The sequence below is a fragment of the Cygnus olor genome, chromosome 25 (assembly GCF_009769625.2).
Source record: "Cygnus olor isolate bCygOlo1 chromosome 25, bCygOlo1.pri.v2, whole genome shotgun sequence".
NCBI classification, from domain to species: domain Eukaryota; kingdom Metazoa; phylum Chordata; class Aves; order Anseriformes; family Anatidae; genus Cygnus; species Cygnus olor.
Window position 1 is genome coordinate 4,133,566 of NC_049193.1, and position 22,142 is coordinate 4,155,707.

General features: G+C 51.0%; 1 protein-coding gene across 2 annotated transcripts in view; it reads right to left on the minus strand.

The window, feature by feature from the left end:
- Positions 1-229: 229 nt before the first annotated feature.
- Positions 230-22,142, minus strand: part of LOC121059854 (corticotropin-releasing factor receptor 1) — a 29,571-nt gene continuing 7,658 nt past the window's right edge. The window contains exons 2-13 of one of the 2 annotated variants that reach the window (XM_040537022.1): positions 21,232-21,316; positions 12,762-12,881; positions 11,185-11,270; positions 9,970-10,076; positions 9,595-9,715; positions 9,084-9,237; positions 8,804-8,864; positions 7,878-7,950; positions 6,726-6,811; positions 4,821-4,956; positions 4,590-4,631; positions 230-2,760 (exon numbers count right to left, since the gene is read on the minus strand). In XM_040537022.1, coding sequence (XP_040392956.1) covers positions 2,620-2,760; positions 4,590-4,631; positions 4,821-4,956; positions 6,726-6,811; positions 7,878-7,950; positions 8,804-8,864; positions 9,084-9,237; positions 9,595-9,715; positions 9,970-10,076; positions 11,185-11,270; positions 12,762-12,881; positions 21,232-21,316 — 1,212 coding nt within the window. In that variant the 3' untranslated portion in view covers positions 230-2,619. Of the gene's footprint in view, positions 2,761-4,589; positions 4,632-4,820; positions 4,957-6,725; positions 6,812-7,877; positions 7,951-8,803; positions 8,865-9,083; positions 9,238-9,594; positions 9,716-9,969; positions 10,077-10,214; positions 10,713-11,184; positions 11,271-12,761; positions 12,882-21,231; positions 21,317-22,142 lie in introns of those variants that run through there. The other variant, XM_040537023.1, reaches the window with a different exon arrangement.

Genomic DNA, 22,142 nt, shown 5'->3' on the forward strand with positions numbered 1-22,142 from the left:
TGCATGGTGCTTACCAAATTACAGCGCTCTCCAAGGCTCAGTGTGATGAGGGAATTAATTCTGCAGTGGAAGAGCTTGACCAGAAAGAGATGTTTGTGTCTGAATTTCCCTAGTAAACATTGATGTATGAAATGAAATTCAGGTTTAATTGCACAGGATTTTTTTTTTAGTTCTGTTTTAGCTCTGCTGTGAGAGGGAGCACCAGATGCCGTGTGGAAAAATTGGAGGGGCAACTGTTTTTTCTAGCCTTGGTGGTATTTGTGTGGTGGGAGACCCGCAGGGGTGCTCCTCACCTTCCTCAGTGGGATGGGGCTGGTACCTTCATGGAGAACCTGTGTCCCCCCTCCACCCTATGGGCAGGTGGCCCTGAAGCAGGGAGGCCACAAGAAGCGGCCAGGAATTGAGGAGGAGCCATGCTGGGGGTGTCTTCTCCCCAAAATAAAGAAGCCCTGAAAGCCCTTGAGAGAGGAATCAAAGTCATTTTAATCAGACAAGGCTGAGCACACACACACCTCTCCAGCTACGGAAAGTAAAGTCACATCAGTCAGAGCCGACCACCAAGAGAAGGGAAAAAACAGCGATACAAACACAGATGTTTTTGTTTGGGTTTCTTTCCTTGCTTTTTTTTTCTCCTTTTTTTCTTTTTTCCCCTCTTTTTTTCAATTTACAGCTTCTTTCCCACCAAAAGTGACTCTGCTTTAGAAACATCCAAACCGCACCAGTAGCACATCACTTTCTGGTGACACCTCTTGTATGTACAATGAAAAAGCTCCCTGGGGGGGGGGGGGGGCGTTTCCGCCTTCTCCACAGCCAGCAGATCTCTATCAGTGCCCCCCCAGAGCACCCAACACAGCTCAAAGGAACCTGTGGGGGCCAGAGCGAGTCCCTTCCTTGCAGGATGTCATCCTGGGTGCCTCTGCCACCGGACAGAAGCCTGGGGTTGGCTCTAGGTGTGCCTCAAGGAGGGCTTACCTCCGCTCTTTCCTCAGGGTTTGCACCATTCTGCAACTCTCCCCATATGGGAATAAAGCTGGGACCTGCTGGTTTTCCCATTGTGTAGCTTCAGGGGTCTTTGTCTCGTCCATACATGGGATAAAGGGCAGTTTCTGGGGCTGCTGGTGATGGAGGAAGTGCAAGGACCAGAACCTGCCCCATGTGCAGTGAATGGTCTGTGATGTGGTCACTGGGCAGTACTGGGAGCTGCTGCTGCTCCCGGCATGGTAGCGGAGACATTTCTGGTTTTGGCTGCACAGTAGACATGCAGGTGGGAAATCTCAGAGGGAGAGATGGAAATGGGAGGGATTTGCTTCAAAAGGTTGAATTTTGCAAATGTTTAAAGAAAGAACCTGGAGGTTTTAGCCTGTGCCTCACTTTAGAGAAAAAAAGAGATTTTATTCATTTCTGATGGTGCACCCTGAAGAAACCAGAATACTGCAATTCCAAAATTACTTAGACCTTCCCAGGAAGGAAAACACTTATGGGGAAACTGAGGCACAGAAATGTGAAGTGACTTCTGGCAGACCCTGCAAGGCCTTAGAAGCAAAATCCCTAGAATGCAGAGAGCAGCCTCAGCCCCCCCAGCAGCATCCCTCTGTCTGAGCATCCCTGGCTCTGCACAGAGAGGAAAAACAGCTCTGAGGAGGTCAGGGCCAAACCCTCCCACTGCACACACAGCTGGTTTGTGTGACTACACCACATGGGGCACTGGGGATGGATTGAGGACGTGACAGGGCCCAGGAACCGGCATGGGGATGGAGGCAGCCGCTCCTCCAAGGCACTTAACCCCAGCACGGGAAGGATTCGGCCCCGGGCCCTGCGCGAGGGCAGGGAGCAGCTTTGGCACAGAGCTCATGGTAAGGGTGGAAGCGAGGCAGGGAGGAGGAGAGCAGGGCAGAGACATGCACATCCCCGTGGGGGTGCCAGAGGGGAGCTGAGCCACTGCTCGGTGACCGGGCTGAGGTCCAGGAACTCTGCAAAGCCCTGGAGACCCACCAAGGTGGAGCACAGGATTAACTCCATCTCCTGCCTCCCTGCTCTCTCCCACCGAGGTTCTGCCTTGCATCCTCAGCGTCAAGACGAGCAACAACCTGGCTGGGGACTTGGTGAGGGACTCGGGGGACTCAAATAACCCCAGTGGTTTAAAAACACAGCTGCATATAGCAAAGTCTGCAATCAGCCCTGGGCTCTCCATCCTCTCCAATGACCCAGAGGCTTTTGCCTCCCCTGAGCAGCATCCCAAGCCAAGGGGTTAACGCCATCAGCTGTCCCTAGGGGGTCCCTGTGTCCTGACACCTCAGTGACAAACACAAGGCAGAGATGGGACAGGCAGCATCGTGCCTGGGATGGATGTGGGCACGACAGCTGTGTAACCTCTCTGGACTCCTCCTGCCACCCTGGCAGGTCACACTGCAGCCGTGGTGATGGCAAAGCAGCATCTTGGCTGTCCCGTCCTACAGCTCCATCCTGGCAAGCAGGACAGGAGCTTCTGTAGGGTTTCCCACAGCTGCAGTGAGTTCGTGAACCCTCTGTTGGCAGGACCCCGCTCCCACGCCGTGCCGGGGGACCCACGCAGGGGGGACACGGGGACGCCGTTGCGTTGGGCAGCTGGCTCCCAGCTCATCAGACGGCCGTGGACTGCTTGATGCTGTGGAAGCTGACACGGGTTGGGGAGGTGGGGATGGACATGGCACGAGCCACGCGGGCACGGATGGAGTGCTTGTCCTGCCATCGGTGCCACCGCTTCCGCACTGCCGATCGCACCTGGAGGTGACACAGAGGGGACATTTAGGAACCATATGGCCTGCAAGCATTGAGCTATGGGCACTGTGAAGGGGTTACCTGGGCCCCCACTTGCAAAAGGCAGTGGAAGTCAAGGGTGTTGCACTATTTTTCCCCATGGGGAAACTGAGGCACAGAAACGTCTCATCCTAACAAGTGGTAGGTACAGGAAGCGAGTCCTGCAGCTACGTTAGGTCGTGTTGGAGGTCAGATCCCAAGAGCAGTTTAGCCACTTCCTCTGTTAAACCATAAAAGAGCAAGGTGGTCTTCCCCCCATGGCAAAGGAGAGCACGGAGCCTGGTCCTGCTGGCACCCAGGCATCCCATTCCCTCTCCTCTCTTCTGGTCTCACTATTCAGGTCCAGCATCAAACCGGGATCCAAAGCTGTTCGGAGGTACCAGCCATCCTCATGGTTGGTGTGACAGGCCAGGAGGGATGTGAGTGACAGCTAGGGAGGTTTATGGCTTGTCTGGTCCATGCTGGTGGCATTTCTTCAACATTAATTCTGGCTGACAGCAGCCCAAGTGCTTTGCATGGCAGATGAATATTGAAGAAATGTCTTTTCATCAACAGCGGCTGAGACAAACACCAAAATCCCCAGCCAGCCCAGCTGGGACTGAGGGGTGGAGATCACTGAAGGACCATGAGCTGCGTGGCATGAGATGCTCCTGATCCACCAGCAAGCTCTGGTATAGTTCCTTTTCCTCCTGCATCAACAATTACTATTGTGTGTATATATATATATATATATATATATATGTATATATGTATATATGTATATTGTATATTAATATTGTAATTGTATTGCATCAGTGAGTTATTTAGCACAGCTGAGCCTGTTATGTCAGGATGCTGCCAGCTGCCTTGTATTCCTGAAAAGAAGTTTGAAAAAGAACCCAGAGAGGGGTCTGCATCATCTCTGGAGCTTTAAAATGCTTTTTATGTTGCCAGTCCCTGGGGCTTTGCTGGTTGCCTTCCTGCTCAGCTGCTGTATCACAGCCAGCAAAGGTGTGAGAGCATTTAGGAAGAGGAGGAGGAAAGGATCGGCCCCAGGATCAGCCCCTGCTCTTACCTCCTTTGCTTGCTGCTGTGTTTTGGGTCAGGGCCTGAGAGGTGTCATGGGTGTGTACACAGGGATGGGGGCCCTGGACCCTTCTGATGCATCGAATTGCATGGATGCACCCCCAGAGCATTTATTCTCAGGGGTGGATTTTCCTCCTCCAAATAGGAGGAAGAAGTGGGAAACTAATATCTTTTTTCTGAGATATGGTCCATTTGGGCTAAGATTTCTCCCCAAGAGCCTTGCCTTTCTTGCTGCATGTAAAAGAAGCAACAAAATTTCTCAGTTTCTCACATTTTTGGAGGCTGAGCATCCCTACTAAACCCAACAAGCCACAACGAATATGAAGCCTGGGGGAAATATTTTTTAAAGGCTGGAGACAGTTGTCCACACTGCCAAGCCCTGGAAGCTGCCAGCTGTGTTTGGTTTGGAAGGGGCACTCTTGGGCTATTCTCACAAAAAAACAAACAAACAAAAAAAAAAAACTAGAAGGAGCTGGAACCAGATATTCCATTTCCCATGAGAAACAACTCCCATTTTATGCCAGATCCCACTGGCAGGATGAAGCACAGAGCCAGGGAACAACCAGTTTCCCGTCTGGGTACAACCTGTGGTTGTGCCTCTAGCTGCCTAACTCTGCAAATGCCTTCAGCTGGGGACCTGGGTGCCTGTGCAGGGGCAGAGCCTCAGACTGAGCCCACATCCCCTCATATGGATGGGCACGAACACCCCAAGCACCCCCAGTGCTCACCTCGCTGTTCAGAAAGCAGTAGAAGACGGAGACGAAGAAGCCCTGGAAGGAGACAAATGTTAGAGTCACAGTGGAGCTACCCCAAGGCTGAGTGGCTTTGGAGCAATGCCAAGGTTTGGGGAGGTTAATGTTTCTGATGGAGAAGGAGTGGGGTGAGACAAAAGTCACACCTTGTGCTCCTCCACAGCCCTTGGTGAGGGCCTGGGATGGGGCCAAAGCTGAGGACCTTACCTGGAAGGACTCCAGGAAGGAGTTGAAGTAGATAAAGACAATCCTGGAGATCTCATCCTCCCCCGGGTTGACGAAGAACAGCATGTAGGTGATTCCCAGCAAGGGCAGCAGCACCAGCGTGGCTTTGACAGCTTTTCTGGGGGAGAAACCATTGAGCTGAGCCACCAGCACATGGCCCTCAGCACGGGGACTGGCCCCATCTTGCTCCCAGCACCAGCATCACTGGGACTGGTGGAGCTGGGTCTGGACCAACCAGTGCCATGGGGAGGAGAGAGCGGAGTTGGGCTGTTTCCCAATGTATTCCCCAAATAATTGGGCTGGTTTTGGCAGCAGGCACCTTCTTTGGTTTCTCCATCCAGAATGGGTGGTGGATAGCAGGTGGATAAACGAGACCTGACCTTCAGCTGCTGTGACATGACTGCCTGGATGATCTAGGGCTCAGTTAAAAGGGAATTACGGAGGGTAAGATAATTCAAACCTATCAAGACAGGTTTATGAAAAACTTATCTGAGCTAATTAATTTGATATCTTTTCTTGATGAGATTACAAGTGCTGTTTGTGAAAAGTGATTGTGCTGATGCAAGGGAGCACAGGAAGGGTAGGGGCTCAGTATCTCATTCATTTTGATTAGGGAACGAACAGTGCCAAGCTGACATTTTTTTTTTCCTTAAAAATCCTGTTGACAGAGTCCAACAGCAGCTTAATGCAGGAAATGTCGTCCCTGGTGGGTCTGGGTGGGCTGGGACCTACAGCAGAGCCCCAGCCACCAGTGTAAGCTGGCAGATGGCATAGAAGAGCTGGCAATAACTGAGGATAGAGGGGGCTTCAGCTGGCAAACTGGAACATAACAAAAACCCTGGAATTTAAGATTTAAAATAAAGGACATGACCTGCTCTGGTGTAGCTTTCCCAGGGCAATAGTCACAGCAGTGGAGGATCCATCTGCTTTTACCAAAAGCCATCATCTAAGGTGAGCAGGAGCCCTCCAGGCTCTGGTTTAAGCAGGACTGTGCAGTTTATACCCACTCGAACTCTTCAAGTTCTCCTGTCCCACAAAATGTTTCTGGGAAATGGAGATGTTCCTCTGCCCCAGGGTGAAAAATCTTCCCTGCCAAAATCAGGAAAATGCTGGAAAAAAAATTCTCTCGGAATTGCTTCCTGAGGCAAACCAGCTTATTTCAATAGTCTTCAACTTTGTTCACCCCAGAGCTCAATACTCTGCGACAAGGAAAGCTGGCATCTTCCAGTGACAGCATGTGAATTTTTTCCATTTTTAGCTGAAAAAAGCCACCCTCGACTCCAAACCTACTTCTCTGAACTCAGTGAGATTCACTGATCTCTGCTCAGAAAACAATCTGGAGAAGCATGGTTAAAGTCCAAGGTTTCTTCTCCTCTTCCAGGTACTTCAGAGCTGCTCTGACCGCGTGCCTCCAAGCTGCCTGTGACATGTTCTGCAACAGGGAATGGTTAAATCTTCCTGCTGTGTGCTGCTTTCTCCTTGCAGCTTCATAAGCAGATTTTGAGGCGGCATCAATTCATTGCTCCTTCATCACCTTTTGCTTCGCTGCCAAGCTACAATGTAATTCTCACTTCCACGTCAGGATTTGCAGCTCTGACCCCAACAAGCTGATCAGTCCCCCTCAGAAAATGCTTTTGCAAAAGGGGTCAGCTCCCAGCTGCTCCCTCCAAAGGCAGATCCAGCTGTCTTTCACGAGGATTTTCAACTGACCACAGAAGCAATGGCCATCTGACTTCAGAAAGCACCTGAGGTGCTCTTAGATGTCTCCACACTCCCATCCCCTTGCTGCATGGCTACTGGGGCTGTTCCTGTCCCCCCTCAGTCCTGCCAATTCTGTTTCTAGTTCTGCTTTCTGCTTAGTCGTCTTCTCTCCCCCCATGCTCTTACCTGTACTGGATCGTCTCTGACGTGGTTGAGGCTCGGAGCTTTGTCATGAGAATCCGGACGATGTTGAACAGAAAGATGAAGTTGATCTGGAAGAAAGAGGGCAGCTCGTTAGTGTCTACTCCCCCTGTTCTCTTCTATTTCCACAGCAGAGGAAACAGGCTGTGCCAGGGGAACTGGGAACATCTCTTGAACCTGAACCAAGCCTGGGCAGCCACAAAAGCAAGAAGCAGTTGGTAAGGTACACATGGACCCTGCTTCTCACTACGATCTGCGCTGCCCTCCTTGCACAGGGGCAGGACATCTGCATTTACCATTTTTAAAACATCTTTCCAATAAGATTTAGGAATTTACTCAGGGGAGCAGGGGCAGAAGGGCACCCCAGAAGATGGGTGAGGGAAGGGTGGGAGAAAAGGATAAGTGGGGAGGAGAACTGTAAGGCTGACAAAAGGATTTGGGGAGACTGGCTGCCATCACAGCAGGGAGCAGCTCTCCTGGCTGCTGAACCACTAATGAAAGCAGGGAGGGCAGAGCTGGGGGCTGAGCACAGTTGGCACAGATCAGAGGTGGCCCAGCTACCTGACAGGCTGGGAAATGAGAAGCAGGCTCGATTATTCTGGGAGGTGGAGGGGAGGCTGCTTGGTGCTGTTGATTAATGGCCTCTCAGGTTTTCTCAGCATTGGGCAGGGAGGGGAAAAAAGCTGTAGGATCTTGTGCTTGGTTCTGGACCTGCTAGTCAAATGCCTTGCACTCTTCCTTGTGACCTGGCAGCCCTGCTCCTGTTTGTCCCCTCTAGGAAAGGAGAAGCACCAGGGGGTTGTAAGATCCCTGGGTTCAAGCACTGCTGCTCAGTCAGCAGCAAACTGATGTAGATCAAGGAATGAGGATGAGGTCCCCAGGCAGCTCCTGATGCTTGGCAAAGCACCAACGTGCACTCAAACAGTGCCCAGGCAGGGACTTGCTGGTGCCTGTGGGATATCGCTGATGGGAGCATCCCTATTAGAGCAAGGTCTCCAGACTGCTCTCCTAGCCTATCCCAAGTCATCAGGATCCATGCACACTGATTCTCATCTTGGGCTAGGTGCCCAAATTTGCTCAAGGTGCAGTTTGGGTGGGGGGACCCAATATTTACAAGCAAGGTCACTTTGCTCTTACCAGAAGCACCAGGATCATGGGACCTTGGTAGATGTAGTCAGTATAAACTCCTGCTCGCTTCCCAAACCAGCACCTGCAAGGCAAGGACAGGCAGTGTTGGGGACAAGAGGTGTTAGGGACAAGCCTGCAGCATGAGTGACCTGGATTTACTCTTGCCCTTACACTATGTCTGTAGGTTGCTGTCCATAGGGTGAAGGCACAAAGACTTAAGCTGCTGTAGCAGTGAGTAGCTGCTACAGAATAGCTTCTCTGAGACCCCCATGTGTGGGGTCTTTATGGGAACTCATTATTGTGGGGCATGGAAGGACAACACAACACGCACACAGGACTAGGGTGGCTCTGTCCCCAGCAGACCCTGCAGGAGCTCATGCAGGTATCGGTGTCCTGAGAGTTGGGTTCTTTTAAATTGCTGCTTTTCCTATGTGTAACAGGGCTGCTGAAGCCAGGGGGCAAAACCAGTACTGCAAAACAAGGCGAGCTGCCACTCATCTGAGCGGGCTCCTTTCAGCTCCACCATCCCCGTGATGAACTCATCAGGTTCCTGTTAAGTCCTCCATTAACAAGTCTCCGTGAAAATGGCTCAGGTGGTGGTAGTTTATGTCTCTACTGGTAGATTAAATCCCAGCTCCATTTAGCAAACACTTTGTAGGAGCTCTGTCTTAATCTAGCCTTTTGCCCCCTTAAAAATCTCATTTGCAGTTTGAAGGGAAAAATGCAGCAGCAGGCAGGGCTCGTGTCACAGAGAGCCTAGAGGTGGGATAAAAGAAAGAATGGAAGAATATCATTTTTCCTCCCACCCTTTCCATGTACCCTGCCTCCTATGAACCCTTGCAGGCAGGATTCGCGCCCACTTTGTGCACAGCTCCTGGCATGACCGACACGCAGGGAATTGGGGCAGAGGGAAGGCAGGGAGCAGTGAGGCTCACTTCTCGTTGTCGTAGTACAGCTTCCCGATGGCCCAGGCGACGATGATGGGAAAAGGAATACCTGCGGATGAACACACAGATGGGCCTCAGGGGTGCAATATCACAACCAGGCTATGCTATAACAGTGATTTTCTTGCAGAGGGCGAGCTGATATGGGCCCACAACTCCCATCCTCCTGCTCCTGGAAGCCTTCTTGCAACTATTTAGGTGGAAGAAGAGCAGGAGCAGAGGATGGGGGTGGGCACCACCCGCTGGGCAAAGGGGAAGCGCTGGTACTTACACCAGCCGATGCAGATGAACATCCACTTGCGGAGCTTGTCGGTGGAGTAGGTGAGCACAATAGCTGTGTGCAGGTAGCAGCCCTCGCCGAACATCCAGAAGAAGTTGGTGACGTGGAAGTAATTGTAGGCGGCAGTGACCAGGCGGCACCAGACCTGCCAAGGGGGTTAGGAGGTGACACAGGGTGAAGAGCAGAGCTACTTCAGAGACAAACTGGTCACCCCCCATGGAGCACTGTTGCTCCCACCTGGGCCATGCTCAAAACATACCATGAATATTTCTTCCATGTTGCCACAGTAAAAGGCAAGAGTATGGATGTGTTACAGTGGAGAAACTGAGGCACACAGCAACACAGACAATTGAACAGCACAGCAATTGAACCTGGCTTTACCATAGACTTTCATTGTCCTCCAGCCACCAAGCAACCCTATCTGACCTCTCAAGCTGCTTTTTTGGCCTTGTCTCTGGGATCCTTGAGCTCCCCACATACCCCAGGGCTGGGCTGCACCTACCACGTTGCTCTCGTGCACCTCTGGGTTCATCGTGAACTGCACCACGAACCACGTGGCATTGCGTAGGATGAAGGCTGTGATCAGGTTCCAGTGGATGATGTTCCTCAGGCACCGAATGCTCCTGCAGACGGGGGGAGAAGGCACCATCAGAGCATGGTGGGGGTCTGGGGACTGAACCCATTTGGGCTGCAGGGGAGAACAGGGACATATCTGGTGCTGAAGAGGCATGACCTCTCCAGAGGAGAGAGCAATGGCCATGGGGGGGACGTGGAAAAACAAAGGGGCTCCAGGTCCATCCCCATCCTGAGGGCCGTGGGGTGACCTCTCTGGGCTCATGCCCCTGCCAGGAGCGGGGCAGCAGGTCAGGTCTCTCACCGCAGGCGCATGAAGAGGACGAAGGCCACGAGGAGGGCCCCAAGGGAAACACAGTGCCCCAGGTAGTTGATGATGACGGCAACATGGTAGTGAAGCTTGCTCTTCTTCTGAGGAAGGGGGAAAGGAGACAGGGAAGGAGTCAGCAGAAGCCCCAGCACCCCACAAACCCCCTTCCTTCACCATGTCACCTCCCAGAGCTGCTCTGCAGACTTGGGGACCCCTTTCAGAAGCCCACTGGAACCCACCTGGTGCAGGATGGAGGAGAAGAGGCTGGAAGGCACCAGGGTTGGTCAGATGGGGCTAATTTGGACCAGAAATGCACAAACTTGGCCACGCAATGGGCTCAGGCATTTCACATCCTATCCACACCGGGGCAGCTCAGGATTGCTGCTCCTATATCAACCCTGCTCAGCACTGGGGCATCTCTGAGCCATCATCTGGGGAAATCCTGCTGTAATTCATCTGAGCCCGCTGGCAACATGACATCTGATGTCTCAGTTCATTCCCCTTAGCCCTAGGGGCAGCTGAGAGGCTGGGCTGAATGTGGGCAAAGGGAGCAAGGGATCACAGGAAGGCATGAGTGATAATTAAATTAATTGATTGCTCCTGCTGTTAGGCACTCATCCAACCTGTGAATTAGCAATTAACTGAGTGAGAAAACCATTCCTGGCAAGAGATATCTGCATCCCAAATACCAGAGGTGCTTATCAACTGCAAATGAACAGCCTGTATCTCTTCTCCTCTGCTCTGAGGGGTGCCTTGACCTACTCAGGGGCTTGTAATTTGTGGTACCCATTTTTCATCCCTCTCAGCTTCCTAAATATCTCCTTTATTACATTGCCAGCAGGGAGGGATGAGGTTTGCACTGTGTTTTTGTACTGGGAAGGAACTGGAGAAGCAGAGGAGGGTAATAGGGCTGGAGGACATGCCAATCTGCACTGAGCATCCCAGGACGAGGATACCCCACACTGCAAATCCTCTTGGCTTAACATGAAAGGAACCAGGAACGGTAAAATTTTTGCTAAGGAATGAAAATGCGCACCAAGGACAGGGTCATATATGCTGCATGCAAACTTGTACACTTGGCTGCTGGTGTACACCCAGCCCCACAAATCCTCTTGGGCCATTCCTGACCTGGGTGCTGGTGTCCTTTAATATTACATCATCCATCCCTCACCCTCCTGTCCAGAGCATAAGGGACCACCAAGCTCCTACCTCCTCACTGAGGATCTCCTGGCACTGGGAGTAGTTAACCCGTGCGGCCCAGCTCCCGTTAGCGAGGCACTCCCTGTAGCCATTGTCTGAAAGAGAGGGTGCACAGAAGGAGTAACAGCACCTGGAGATGGGCACAAACCCCAAAACATGACAGATGTGACCTGGTTGTCATCACTAATGTGGGGTCTCTGATATCAAGCCAGTGGTGTCTTTTCCTTTGAAGCCAGCTCAGATGCTGCCTCAGTTGAGACCACAGGATGAAACTCCCCAGGTGCTACCACCGTTCTATAAAGCTTTAGAGAGGAAAGCAAGGAGGCTTTTTGCTTTTTTTTCCCCAGAAAACAGCAAGGCCTGGGGAAGTGCTTTCAAGATGATCTGTCCCTTGGGATGATTCCCCAAGCCTTCTAAAGCACTCGTGGTCTGAATATGTGGTGTGGGAAGGTCTGAAAGCCCATCCTAGTGTTTCCAGACCTGGGCAGAATTGCTTTTGGAAGAGCCTCTTTCTGCTCCCTATGCAACCGGGAAATCAGAGGCAATTCAGCTTATATCTTAATGGGAACATTTCAGTCCCACTCAAGGGCTATGGGTCTGCACCAGCACTGTCCCTCAGTGCTGGGATACCCCGATGCCTCCCAGCACCGAGATGCATCAGGAGCAGCACAAAACCAACTCCTCCATTTGTTCCAGCAATCACCAACCATCCAGCGAGTGCTGCTGCAAAGGCAGCGTGAAGTTTGCTCTCCTCTCCCCACGTTAGGAGCTTTCTTCCCCTCCCAGCAAGGATGGCAAGAGGAGGCAAGGCTAATTAGGAAGGCACGGCTCTGACAGCCCCGGAGCAGCCTCCGATTAACATCAGCACCAGGGTGATGTTGGGCTTCTGCTATTAAAAGGAGAGACTGTGAGCCTCATCAGGGCGATATGATGGGACAGGGATGGGGATGGCACTTAGGCAGGCATAAGTGCAGATTAATGCAAGGAGACTCCTGCAGCTGCATGAACGGCACCGCCAAGCAGGAGCTGTATGCGTGTGATCTTCCACAGTGGTGAAAGGGTGTGGGACAGAAAATGTGATGTTTTCTGCATGAAGCAGGATGTTTCTTTCATCAGAAGTAGCGTTCGGGTGGACAGAAACTCATCTGCGTGCTAGGAATGGCTCTGGGGGCTTTCCAAGTGCCTTCACTTCATCCCCTGTTCCCAGCATGTCGTTGGCAGTGACAGCTCAGCCACCCGTGCTGGGAGATGAGTTGCAAGGTCCCCGTGTCCTTGCTCAGTTGGGGGCACCTGGGGGCTCAGCTGTGTAGCACCTCCAACAGCAGGACAGGCTCCCTCTTCACTCCCTGTCGTCAAGATGGGCACATCAGCCCTCTTCCCCTTCACAAGTGCATACCCAGGATCATCTCCTTATACAACCACCCTCTCCAAAATTTGAGATGAAGGATTCTTCCCTTTTTGGTTGACACATACCACAGAACACCTCAACAAGCTCTGCACCCAGGGATGTTTTGTCACTTGTGTCCCTGGGTCTCTGCTCCCCCATCCCTTACCCATCCTGTCCACACTGGCGCTGCCCAGCTTACTTGTGGTGTTGTACCGCACACCGTAGAAATATTCAGGGCAAGGACGAGCCACCAACTGTCCCACCGCACTCCGGGGCCAGCACGTGCCGATCAGGTCTACAGAGGCGTTGCACTGGGGCCCTGGTGGGGAGAAGGGTTGAAGGTTAGTGGAGGTCTCCAGGCCACTGAGGACCATCTCCAGGTCAGTGAAGGTTCAGGGTTTGCCCAGGGAGCTGGGGCTGCGGTCCCAGTTGAGCTGATGGGTTGCTGCAAGCTCAGCTCTGAGGGAAGCTTCAAGGCAGACGCCAAATGCTGTCTGTGCTTAGGCTCCCCAGGGGCTGACTTATCCATCCTTTCCATATCTATTGCCTGGGTTCTGCCTGAGCACCCAAGTTAAGCCTGGTTCTGTACTAGGCTGCTTTTCTGACCCGGCTTTCCACCTGAGGTCCCCTGCTCTGGTCCTCCAGCCCTGCTCCTTTCTTCAGCCATGACTTTGGCATCTGGCCCTGCTACAGCCATATTTTTGCTGTCCCAGTAGTGACTCCAGCCTGGTGTTGGAGAGCCCCTCCAAGCCTCTCACACCTCCTGGCTCCAACATCTTCCTGGTCATCCCTGCTGGTCTATTCCAGCCTTTCCCAAGAAGAAAGCTCCAAGTCTGCCGCTGTTATTTCAGATTTCAAGCAGGACTTGTGTGCTTTTCCCAGCTACACAAGTGTGTTAATGTAGACATTAGGTAGGCCAGATTGCAGGCTTTTTTATGTATAATTTGTGTATATTTAGAACAACATGTACTGTAGCTAAATATGTCCTAGCTACATCTCAAAGTGAGGTAGGAGGCACAACGGCTGTGATATCAATACAATGCGATCCCTAGCAGGCAGCAGATGGATGATAGGCAGCAGACCCAGGAAGGGGCAGAGTTCAGTGCAAACCGCTCCTGGGTAACTGAGATGTTTGTGCTGCCAGCACAGAGCCAGACATTGCCATTTCCAAAGGCAAACTACCCCCAATTTGCAGCTCTTTGGGTGTGAGAACAAAGCGTTTCCTCTCCACCAGGACTCAACACAGAGCAGGTCGCTATTTGAAAGCCTTTCCCGAGACATCCTATGGATAGAGCTGGCTACAAAAACAGCAGAACAGAAAAGCAAAGCGTTGCTTTATTAGTATGATGAAAGTTCTTGGGGTGGGGAAGCATAATATTTTTTTCACTGCTTATCTGAAAAATTGATACCGTTGTTTCTTGGGACACTCTTAGAGCAAATTCTCAGTGTGAAGAAACGAAGGTTTGGTTTAAATCTTTGCAAGGGAAAGCAACTTCCAAGTGTCTGAGCTGGGGAAACATCCGAGTGTGCAGAACACTATCTTCTGCCTGCCATAGCTTGTAGGGAGAAATTAATTTTAACAGTGACCTTTGCTTTGAGCTTTCCTAATGTGTATGGTTGCTGTAGCAACCTTTAAGTTAAATGTTCTAAGCCAGTATTTCTTAGGAAAAAAGTTGCATTTAATCACGCACGTAGGGTGCGCATCTGTGCTCATCTGCATCTATTAGCAACTGTTGAGCTCCTTAGATGTTTTGACCCAAACTTGACAGAGAAATAGAGGGGTCATAGGGAATGAAGTCGCTATTTAAAATTTTATAATACTCATTCAGATAAAGAACTGGTGATTGCTTCTACTGAGGACAAAGTTAAAGTGTGAATGCCCCCTCCCACATTAGCCACTTGGGAAGCTACAGGTATACCTGCAGTAGAAAATACTCATTTGGAGTAACCCAGCATGGGAAAACAGGGCTCGCACAATGATAATGTCAAAAACTCTCCCTGTGACCAGTGGGGCTGAGCACAACCCCCATTTTATTCCAGTCTCCCATGCCTCAGTTTCCCTTCTTGCATCCCAGAGGTTGTGCTGGGGCACAAATGCAGGCTGCTCACAGGGGACAAGCAGCAAGACACAGCAATTAAGTCAGCAGAGCCAGAGGCGGGCAGCAGCACTCTTCCAATTAGTAAAGCAAAACCACTACAATACCATTAATAACCAGAACCATAAGTTCATGGAAATGATGTGACCAGGCAAAAATGGCACTGTGCTGTTACAGTTCTGCTCAAGGTTGGATATAATACCTCTGTAATTGTCCTAAGCACTTGATTTAATACTGCTTGGCACTCCCATTAGAGCACTGCAACCACCTGCCAGGTGACAAAGACAGCAGATGGGTCTCACATCCCACCACGGCGGGGATGTGTGGTGGACAGAGCCAGCACAAGGTGGAGCAGCATCACCAGGACTTCAGCCCCTCCATGTCCCACAGATCAAGGTTACGGGGTGGAGTGGGATTTGGGCTTGGGCTTGCAGTGGTGTGAGGCTGCAGAAAGCTCCTGGAACTGCACCCAATTCACAGCAGACTTTGCCCCAGTGCTGCTGGAAATGGCATTTGGAGGTCCATCCAGACAGTTTTGAATCTAGTTTATAATATATATGTAATTATTTATAATATATTATAATATTAATATATAACAATAAATAATATAGCTATAATATTTCCCCCACTTTCTGAATCATAGAAACGCTGTGATGTCCAGCATATAGGGAAGAAAGTCTCTTGCTGGGGAAGGGTTAAAGTAAACCAGTGAAAGAGAATTGTGCAGGAAGGTCTGCGATGTCCCCTTCGCCCATCACGACCGTCTGCTCCAGCTGCTCCCCAGAAGCATGCAGCTCCCAGCATTTAGAGCTCTGTTTAGCATGGAAATGATATGTATCAGTGCTAAATGCATTCAGATCTGCTTCGTGGCCCATCCTATTTGCAGAGGGATTATTCTCCCAGGTTCTGCAGACACCTGCTCCGGCTTTCTCAGCACTGTTGGCGGTGCAGCCACAGTTTTGGTCTTTGCAGCAAGAAAGGTCAGGGACTTTCCTGCATGCACCCAAATCCCCCAGACTTTGCTCCCTCCTACACAGAAACGCAACATCTGTATCAGGTCCTGCTTTGAGACAGGGAACGTGGCACGGGGGAAGTCATTCAAATCCCTTCTCACCCTATTTCCCTCAGGCTTTTGCAGCTTTGGAACAAAGCAAAGCTTTTCCTTTCTCCTGAAAAGAAAAATGCCTGTCCAGGGACTTACCCTGAGACAGCTGTAACATAACTGCATCGGGATAACTACAGCAGATTCCCTTCTGTTTCTATAAAAGAGCCTTCCCCAGCCTGCCTCCACAACTCAGAAACTCCTGAGATGGCTCCAGGCTAAAGGCATGCAGACGTATGAAGCCTGGCAGGGCAAAGTGCCCTGGTCCCAGCTGATCCACCAGAAGATTTGGAACAAAATTAAAGAGGACAGAGCAAGCCTGTCCTGTGCCAGCACCACCAGACATATGGCTGCAGTGCCCTCAAGCTGGTGCCAGGAGGCCTGGAACATGATTGCACCATCAAACCCTTACTAGAATGGCATGAAGAGAGGTAAAGCAAAAGTTGTGCTGATACAGCAGCATCAATAAACACAGCCCCAGCTCACACCCCAGCAAAGCTTTGCAGCCACACAGCGTCGCAGCTTGTTGCTGCATTCCCAGCAAGTTACAGCTGCTTGGAGGCAAAGCCTCTCTCCCTCCGCACAATGCAAAAGGGGAAAGGAGACACAATAGAAAACTGAATCATAGGCTCACTCCATGCTGAGAGTAGTACAGTTATTTATCTCAGGTGTCCCAGGAGGCTGAGTAAGAGCTGAGATGCGTTAGCTCATATCTCTACCTGTCTGGAGATCTTACTCAACCACAATCATCTCTGTCCACCCCAACAGCCTCAGTGACTGCTTCTCAAGCAGGCTGACATCCCCTGCTTTGGCCATCACTTCTGAGAGCCTGTATTTAATAATCAGGGCTTCACCTCCACGTCTAACCAAAATATACTCACTGCAGGCAGCACCTGAAGGGCAGACCCACACTGTGAAAAGTCATCTGCACCCAGGCAGCATTACCATGCTAGTAGAGCAAAAGGAGCCACTCCCTATCTTAATACCCCCACATAAAAGCTTTGGTGGGGATGCTCTTATTTAAAGGCTCTGATGTGCTCAGGAGGGATAGGTGCTGAATGCTTATGAGGAACACCTGGAGGCACCAAGGGAAACAGCACTGAGGGGCAATTTACATTAATATGGGGCTGAAATTGGGGTGGTGGAGCTATTTGCTTTCCCTCTGAGTTGAGGATGGATACACAGGCTGTCTGGGAGCACTGTGGTTGTCTCAAAATACCCCAGCTGTTGCTCACACCCTACATCCAGTGCTGCTTTAGTTGGTGTTGGATGTTTCTATTTATTTCTGTAAGAGTCCAGACCTTAGAAAAATCTCCAGCAATCTTCCCAAGCATTCAAGTTTCATGATCCTCAAAGAAAAATAATTACACAGGCTAATTAAGCGTTATGATAGCAAAGGGTCTTCATAATGAATTTTCAGCTTGTTGCTATTCACCATTGTTGGCTGTCCCCTGAGGTCTTTGCTGCTGTTCTGGAGAAGGATAAACAGGAGGCACCAAGCCTAGCTTCTGCCATCAATGGGATGCATCTGTGCGATGCTGTCACCTGAGACTGATCCACGTCAAGCTTATGTGAATCATATATATGTATTGAGTATATAATGTGGTGGATAGGGATTGTATAATTGTACAGAATATGTAATGTAGTGGGTTGGTTTGGGGCAGATCTTGTTTTGATCCGACCCATGGTGTGATCGGGGTTGTGTCATTGCCAAGGGCAGCAGCCAGTGGTTTATTCCCTGGTCTTGCCTGGGCTTTGCTGGTGGCTGAGCAAAGAATTGCAGTCCCTTGCTGAGAGAGGTTTCCTCTCTGATTTGGCTAAAACGGAATGGAGCAGCTGGCAAGGATTTTACTGCATTCAGTCCAAAGTGCAGTTTAACTGGTGTAGCTGCTGCTGAGATGTGCCAGCATGCTGCTTCCTACCAGAAAACCTCAAATCATCACTATCTTCCCTCTTCCACTACAACAAAACCTATGAATAAAAACAAGTTTCTATTGACATCCCTGTTTCCCAGATGATGGAGCAGAATGGCTTTATCAATACCAGCATACACTTTAAACACCCTGATTTTTTTCATATAGGTGAGTTCAAAATTTTCAGCACCCGAGCCTATCACTGCAATCCCTCGGTGCTAAGTCCCTGCCAGGACTCCCTGCTGCCTCTTTAGCCCTTTTATTAGTATTTCTGCAACGGTGGGAGAGATGCCAATGAGGCTGAAGGGAAGAGAGGCACTGATGTTGTTAATTTGACCTTTATGAATTTAAATTCCAGTCTCTTCCCTGGAGGAGTCAGAGAGTGAATGAAAGAGCTGCGGCTCAGGCAGGGATGGCTGTCGTGGTGTCAGTGGTGTGGGGCTGGAGCGGGTGGGAAGGCTCCTGGTCAAAATGTCACCTGCTGCAAAACATGTCTCCAGACCTGTCCAGCAAAGCACATGCAAAGGAAATGCTCGCATTGCTTGCTTCTCTCCTGTGCCTCTCAGCCACCAGTTTTTGCTGCATCTGGACCAGTTCAATTTGCTTTATTTAAATGCTTCCTTCTGCCCTTGAAAAAGGCTCATTTTTAAAAAACAAACATTTTTATTCATTTCTGCCTAGCTTTGGTGTCATTTTCCCTTGCTTTAGTTGAACATGCAGTGGCCCAAAGCACTTCTTTCCTGGGAAGAAATCAGCTGTGCTCCATGCTCACTCCTGGGCACACACACAAGATTGAGGATAACAATTTATTGTGATAACAATTTAACGGCTTAAAGTGGTGAATCGTGCAGCCGGGAGCAGCCAGGGCTATTAGCAATTGGGTGCCAGCTCCTTGGGCTGATCCAAGCTTGAATGTTATGAAAAGCAAAATAACCCCGGGAACACCCGCTCTGCTTGAGTGCTTTCTGCTGGGCTGCTTTGGAAAAGTCTTATCTATTAATTAGGAAGAGGCTTTCCCATCTGCTCGGATTCTTAATTCCTTTCCCCAGAAAAGACCATGGTGGGAAACTGTCCTGCGGCCACAGCAGGATGCTTCATCCCCATGGGTGAAACGACCTCATCCCTCTGCGAGCCATTTTGTGGCAGGGCAAAGGGAGAAGCAGCTGTGCACAGGCCCTGGGGAGCCAAAATCTTCCGGAAGACAGTTTGCTGTTTGCAGCAATCTGGAGGCAGGGAGCCCTCGGGGTCAGCACCTTTCCACCCTGGACAAGGGATGGTGATCCTTGTTATTTCTTTTGATTAATTAAGCCTAACCTGGGAGTTTTCTGGCTTCCAGACATTTGGAGGTGTGAGCTGACCCGATTTTTCTAACGCACCTTGTTGATCTCAGGTCCAGCCTGATATAATTTCTGCCTGGAGGAGTAAACAGAAAAGCAGCCTCAGCGATGCAGCAGCTAACCTACATGCACGGATGCCAACCAGCCAGATTCAGGCCCACTAAGAGGTATTTTCAGTCAGGTTGAGCCACCACATCTGTGCAGGGGTCTGCATGAGGCTGAATGCCAAGGGACACCACACTGTGCTGTGGACAGGGTGTTTAGAGGATGATGGATGAGAACCTGGTGAGCATCACCCGGACCTCTCTGCATCACCCTGCTGGGAGCAGAGACCTTTTCAGCTCAGTGCACTTGCTTTGGAGAGTGCCAGCGCCCAGCAATAGCACTGCACAGCTGTGCATCCTCATTAAAAAGTGTGAAATTAAGTAATGAAGGGACTCGCAATGTGAGAAGTGGGGAGAGACCAGGCTGGGCTATTTTTTCGGAGGAGCAACGCTGTGGCAGGCCCACTGCTTCACATGCCTGAGGATCCGTGGGCTCGTGTTGTTAGCACGTGCTGTTTCCCAAGGGTTACACAGACATTAACAAATTAAGTCTCATGGCCTTGCTGCAATTCTCATTAGCATCATCCTAACAAGTCTCCACGTTAAATAGCCTCGAAACAAAGTTGCCAGTTTTGTAAATATCTCCCCCTCAGAACTGCTGCCTAAATCAGGCAGGGCTTAAATGGGCCCCAAGGATGAGGGCTGACGCTGAGCTCCGCTTACCAAGCAACAGACGTAAGCCAATTAATTTCAGCTCCTGCTCAAAGCCCCCTCCCTGAGCTGGGAGCAACTCTTGTGTGCACCATCCCCATCCCAAATCGATCGAGTTACCCAGGCATGAGAGGTCAGAGAGCGGAGATTTTGCAAATCTGCAGCCTGGCATGTTGTGTTCTCCATCCCAGAGCGACGGGGGTTGAGGCGCACTCACTCCTGCCATGCTTTGCACCAGTAAATCCCAACTGAACGAAGCCCAGTGCTTGTAAAAAGCAGCACGCGCTGCTTGAAAATGCTCCCCACTCCCTGCTTTCTGCCCCAGGCTCAGGAGGTGACAGCAGCAGGTGATGAGGGCCATGAGCTGGGCACGAGGAGGATCTAGGGGCTGCTGCCACCCTGGCTTGTGCCATGGGCCAGCTCCTGCATCGTGGGAAGATTTGGAGGTGCTTGGCTGGTGCACCCCACGATGCCGTGGATCAGAGTCAGACACAGGTTGCACCAGGGGGGAGAGTAAGAAGAAGACAAATGCAAAATTTATCACAGCTTAATGTGGCCAAGGACACACTCCTTGCTGAGCAGAGTAATGAAACCTTCAGGGAGCAAAGCCCCTGAGTTATGACCAGGCTTCCCACCTGCACAGCACCCAGGACAGAGACACGCAGGCATTCCATTTCCACCTCCAGCCTTGCTTTACCCTCAGCTTTCTACCTCCATGTCTCAGGCTGGGATGCTCTGCAGCACCATGCCTTGGGCTCTGCCAATGGGCCAGGCACAGAATCAGCTGATGTTAAGCAGAAATTGCTTAAAAAGAACTTTTTAATCTGCTGCTAATGGGAGTGGTGTGGCAGGGAGCCACCCGTCAGCCTTTTGTCACCCTGACAGCAAGGGATGGTCTGCTGAGCAGGGACTGGGGCAAGCAGGGCGATTTCTCGGTGCACGCTTTGTCTTCTTTCAACTGTGGGAAAACGAACTCTGTAGCAACCCTGAGCCAGGGAGGGCTTTTCTCCTGGTCCCTGGGAGCTCCTCTCCTCTCCCTCAGCCACTGTTCCTCTCCCTAAATCTGTCAGTAACCCAGTGAGGCATGGATGTAGGGGACAAAGGTCCCCAGTTGGTACTAAGGACCACTTTGGCTCCTGGTGTCCTTGGACACGCAGAGAAGGGGCAGCATTGGAGCAGGCACAGGGCAGGTGTCTCTTTGCCCACCTCCCCCTCCAGCTCAGCCCCACGCACATTTATTTTCTCTATTTTTAGCTCTCCTGAGCTCTGCATCTTCCACCTGCCTCAACTGACACCCTGCAAAGGTGCTGATGCGGCATTCACCACGGGGCTGCAATGCAGCCTCAGCACATCCCCACCCCCTGAAAAGGAGCTGGATCAGCCCAGAGACTCCCCCCCCCCCCGACTACCTCTGCCCCAGGTGCTCTGACCAAAGCAAGGGCAGGCTGGGGACACAGGACACTCACCTGTGTGGTTGGTGGCGGGCGGCAGGCTCTCACAGTACTGCTCTTGGATGGAGGCTGCCACTGGGCTATCCCACAGGAGAAACGCCTGCGTGGGGAGAAATCAGATGGTAGCAGGGTTATACACACAATATACAACTCCCCTGTGCCTTCTTGGATGTAGCAGCAAGTTGGTCAGATCCAAGCCTGCCCATGTCTTGATGGATGTCACCCCCCAAATCTGCACGGTGGACGCGCGCCTGTTTGTGGGACCGGTTTCCCAGCCTGGGGCTGGGGGCCTGATGTTCTCTACTTTGTTTCCCACCCATTATTCATCTTCTGCCCCAAAACATCTTCCCCAGCAACTCATGCTGCAGTCCTGCACAGCCCCCGCCAGGCCTCAGAGCTTCTGCTATTTAGCATTTTAACCAACATTTTTAGTTTTAGCATCTTTGCGTCCTGAGAGCAGGCAGGGGAAACATGACGAGCCTGACACTGCGCTCAGATTTGCAATACCTTATTAAAATCACAGTCTTGTAAGCTGTCAGTGGGAAGATGCTAATATGCATCCTTAAGGAGACCTGATCCAGTCAATCAGGTCTGGATGAAGCCTTCGTTTAGGAGAAAGGCTTGTCTACAAGCACTGCTATTCCTGCAGTATTGGCAAGCATTGACCAGAAACTATCCCATCAGCAAGAGCTTCTCCAGAACAGCTCCCAAGCAGCTCTGCAGCTCCTCTGGAAGTGAAAACCATTTACTCCATCTGCCTGGGGAGCTATTTTGAAAAAGCTGCTCCTGAATGATGGTTTCCAGCAGCGATTGCAATGAGCCCTTTGGTCCTGTGCGGCAGGAACAACCTAGAGACTCTGCCAGCAGTGGCTGGATGCGGTGGCAGGCACGGTGGATGACCTGGAGAAGGCCACATGGACTGCAGG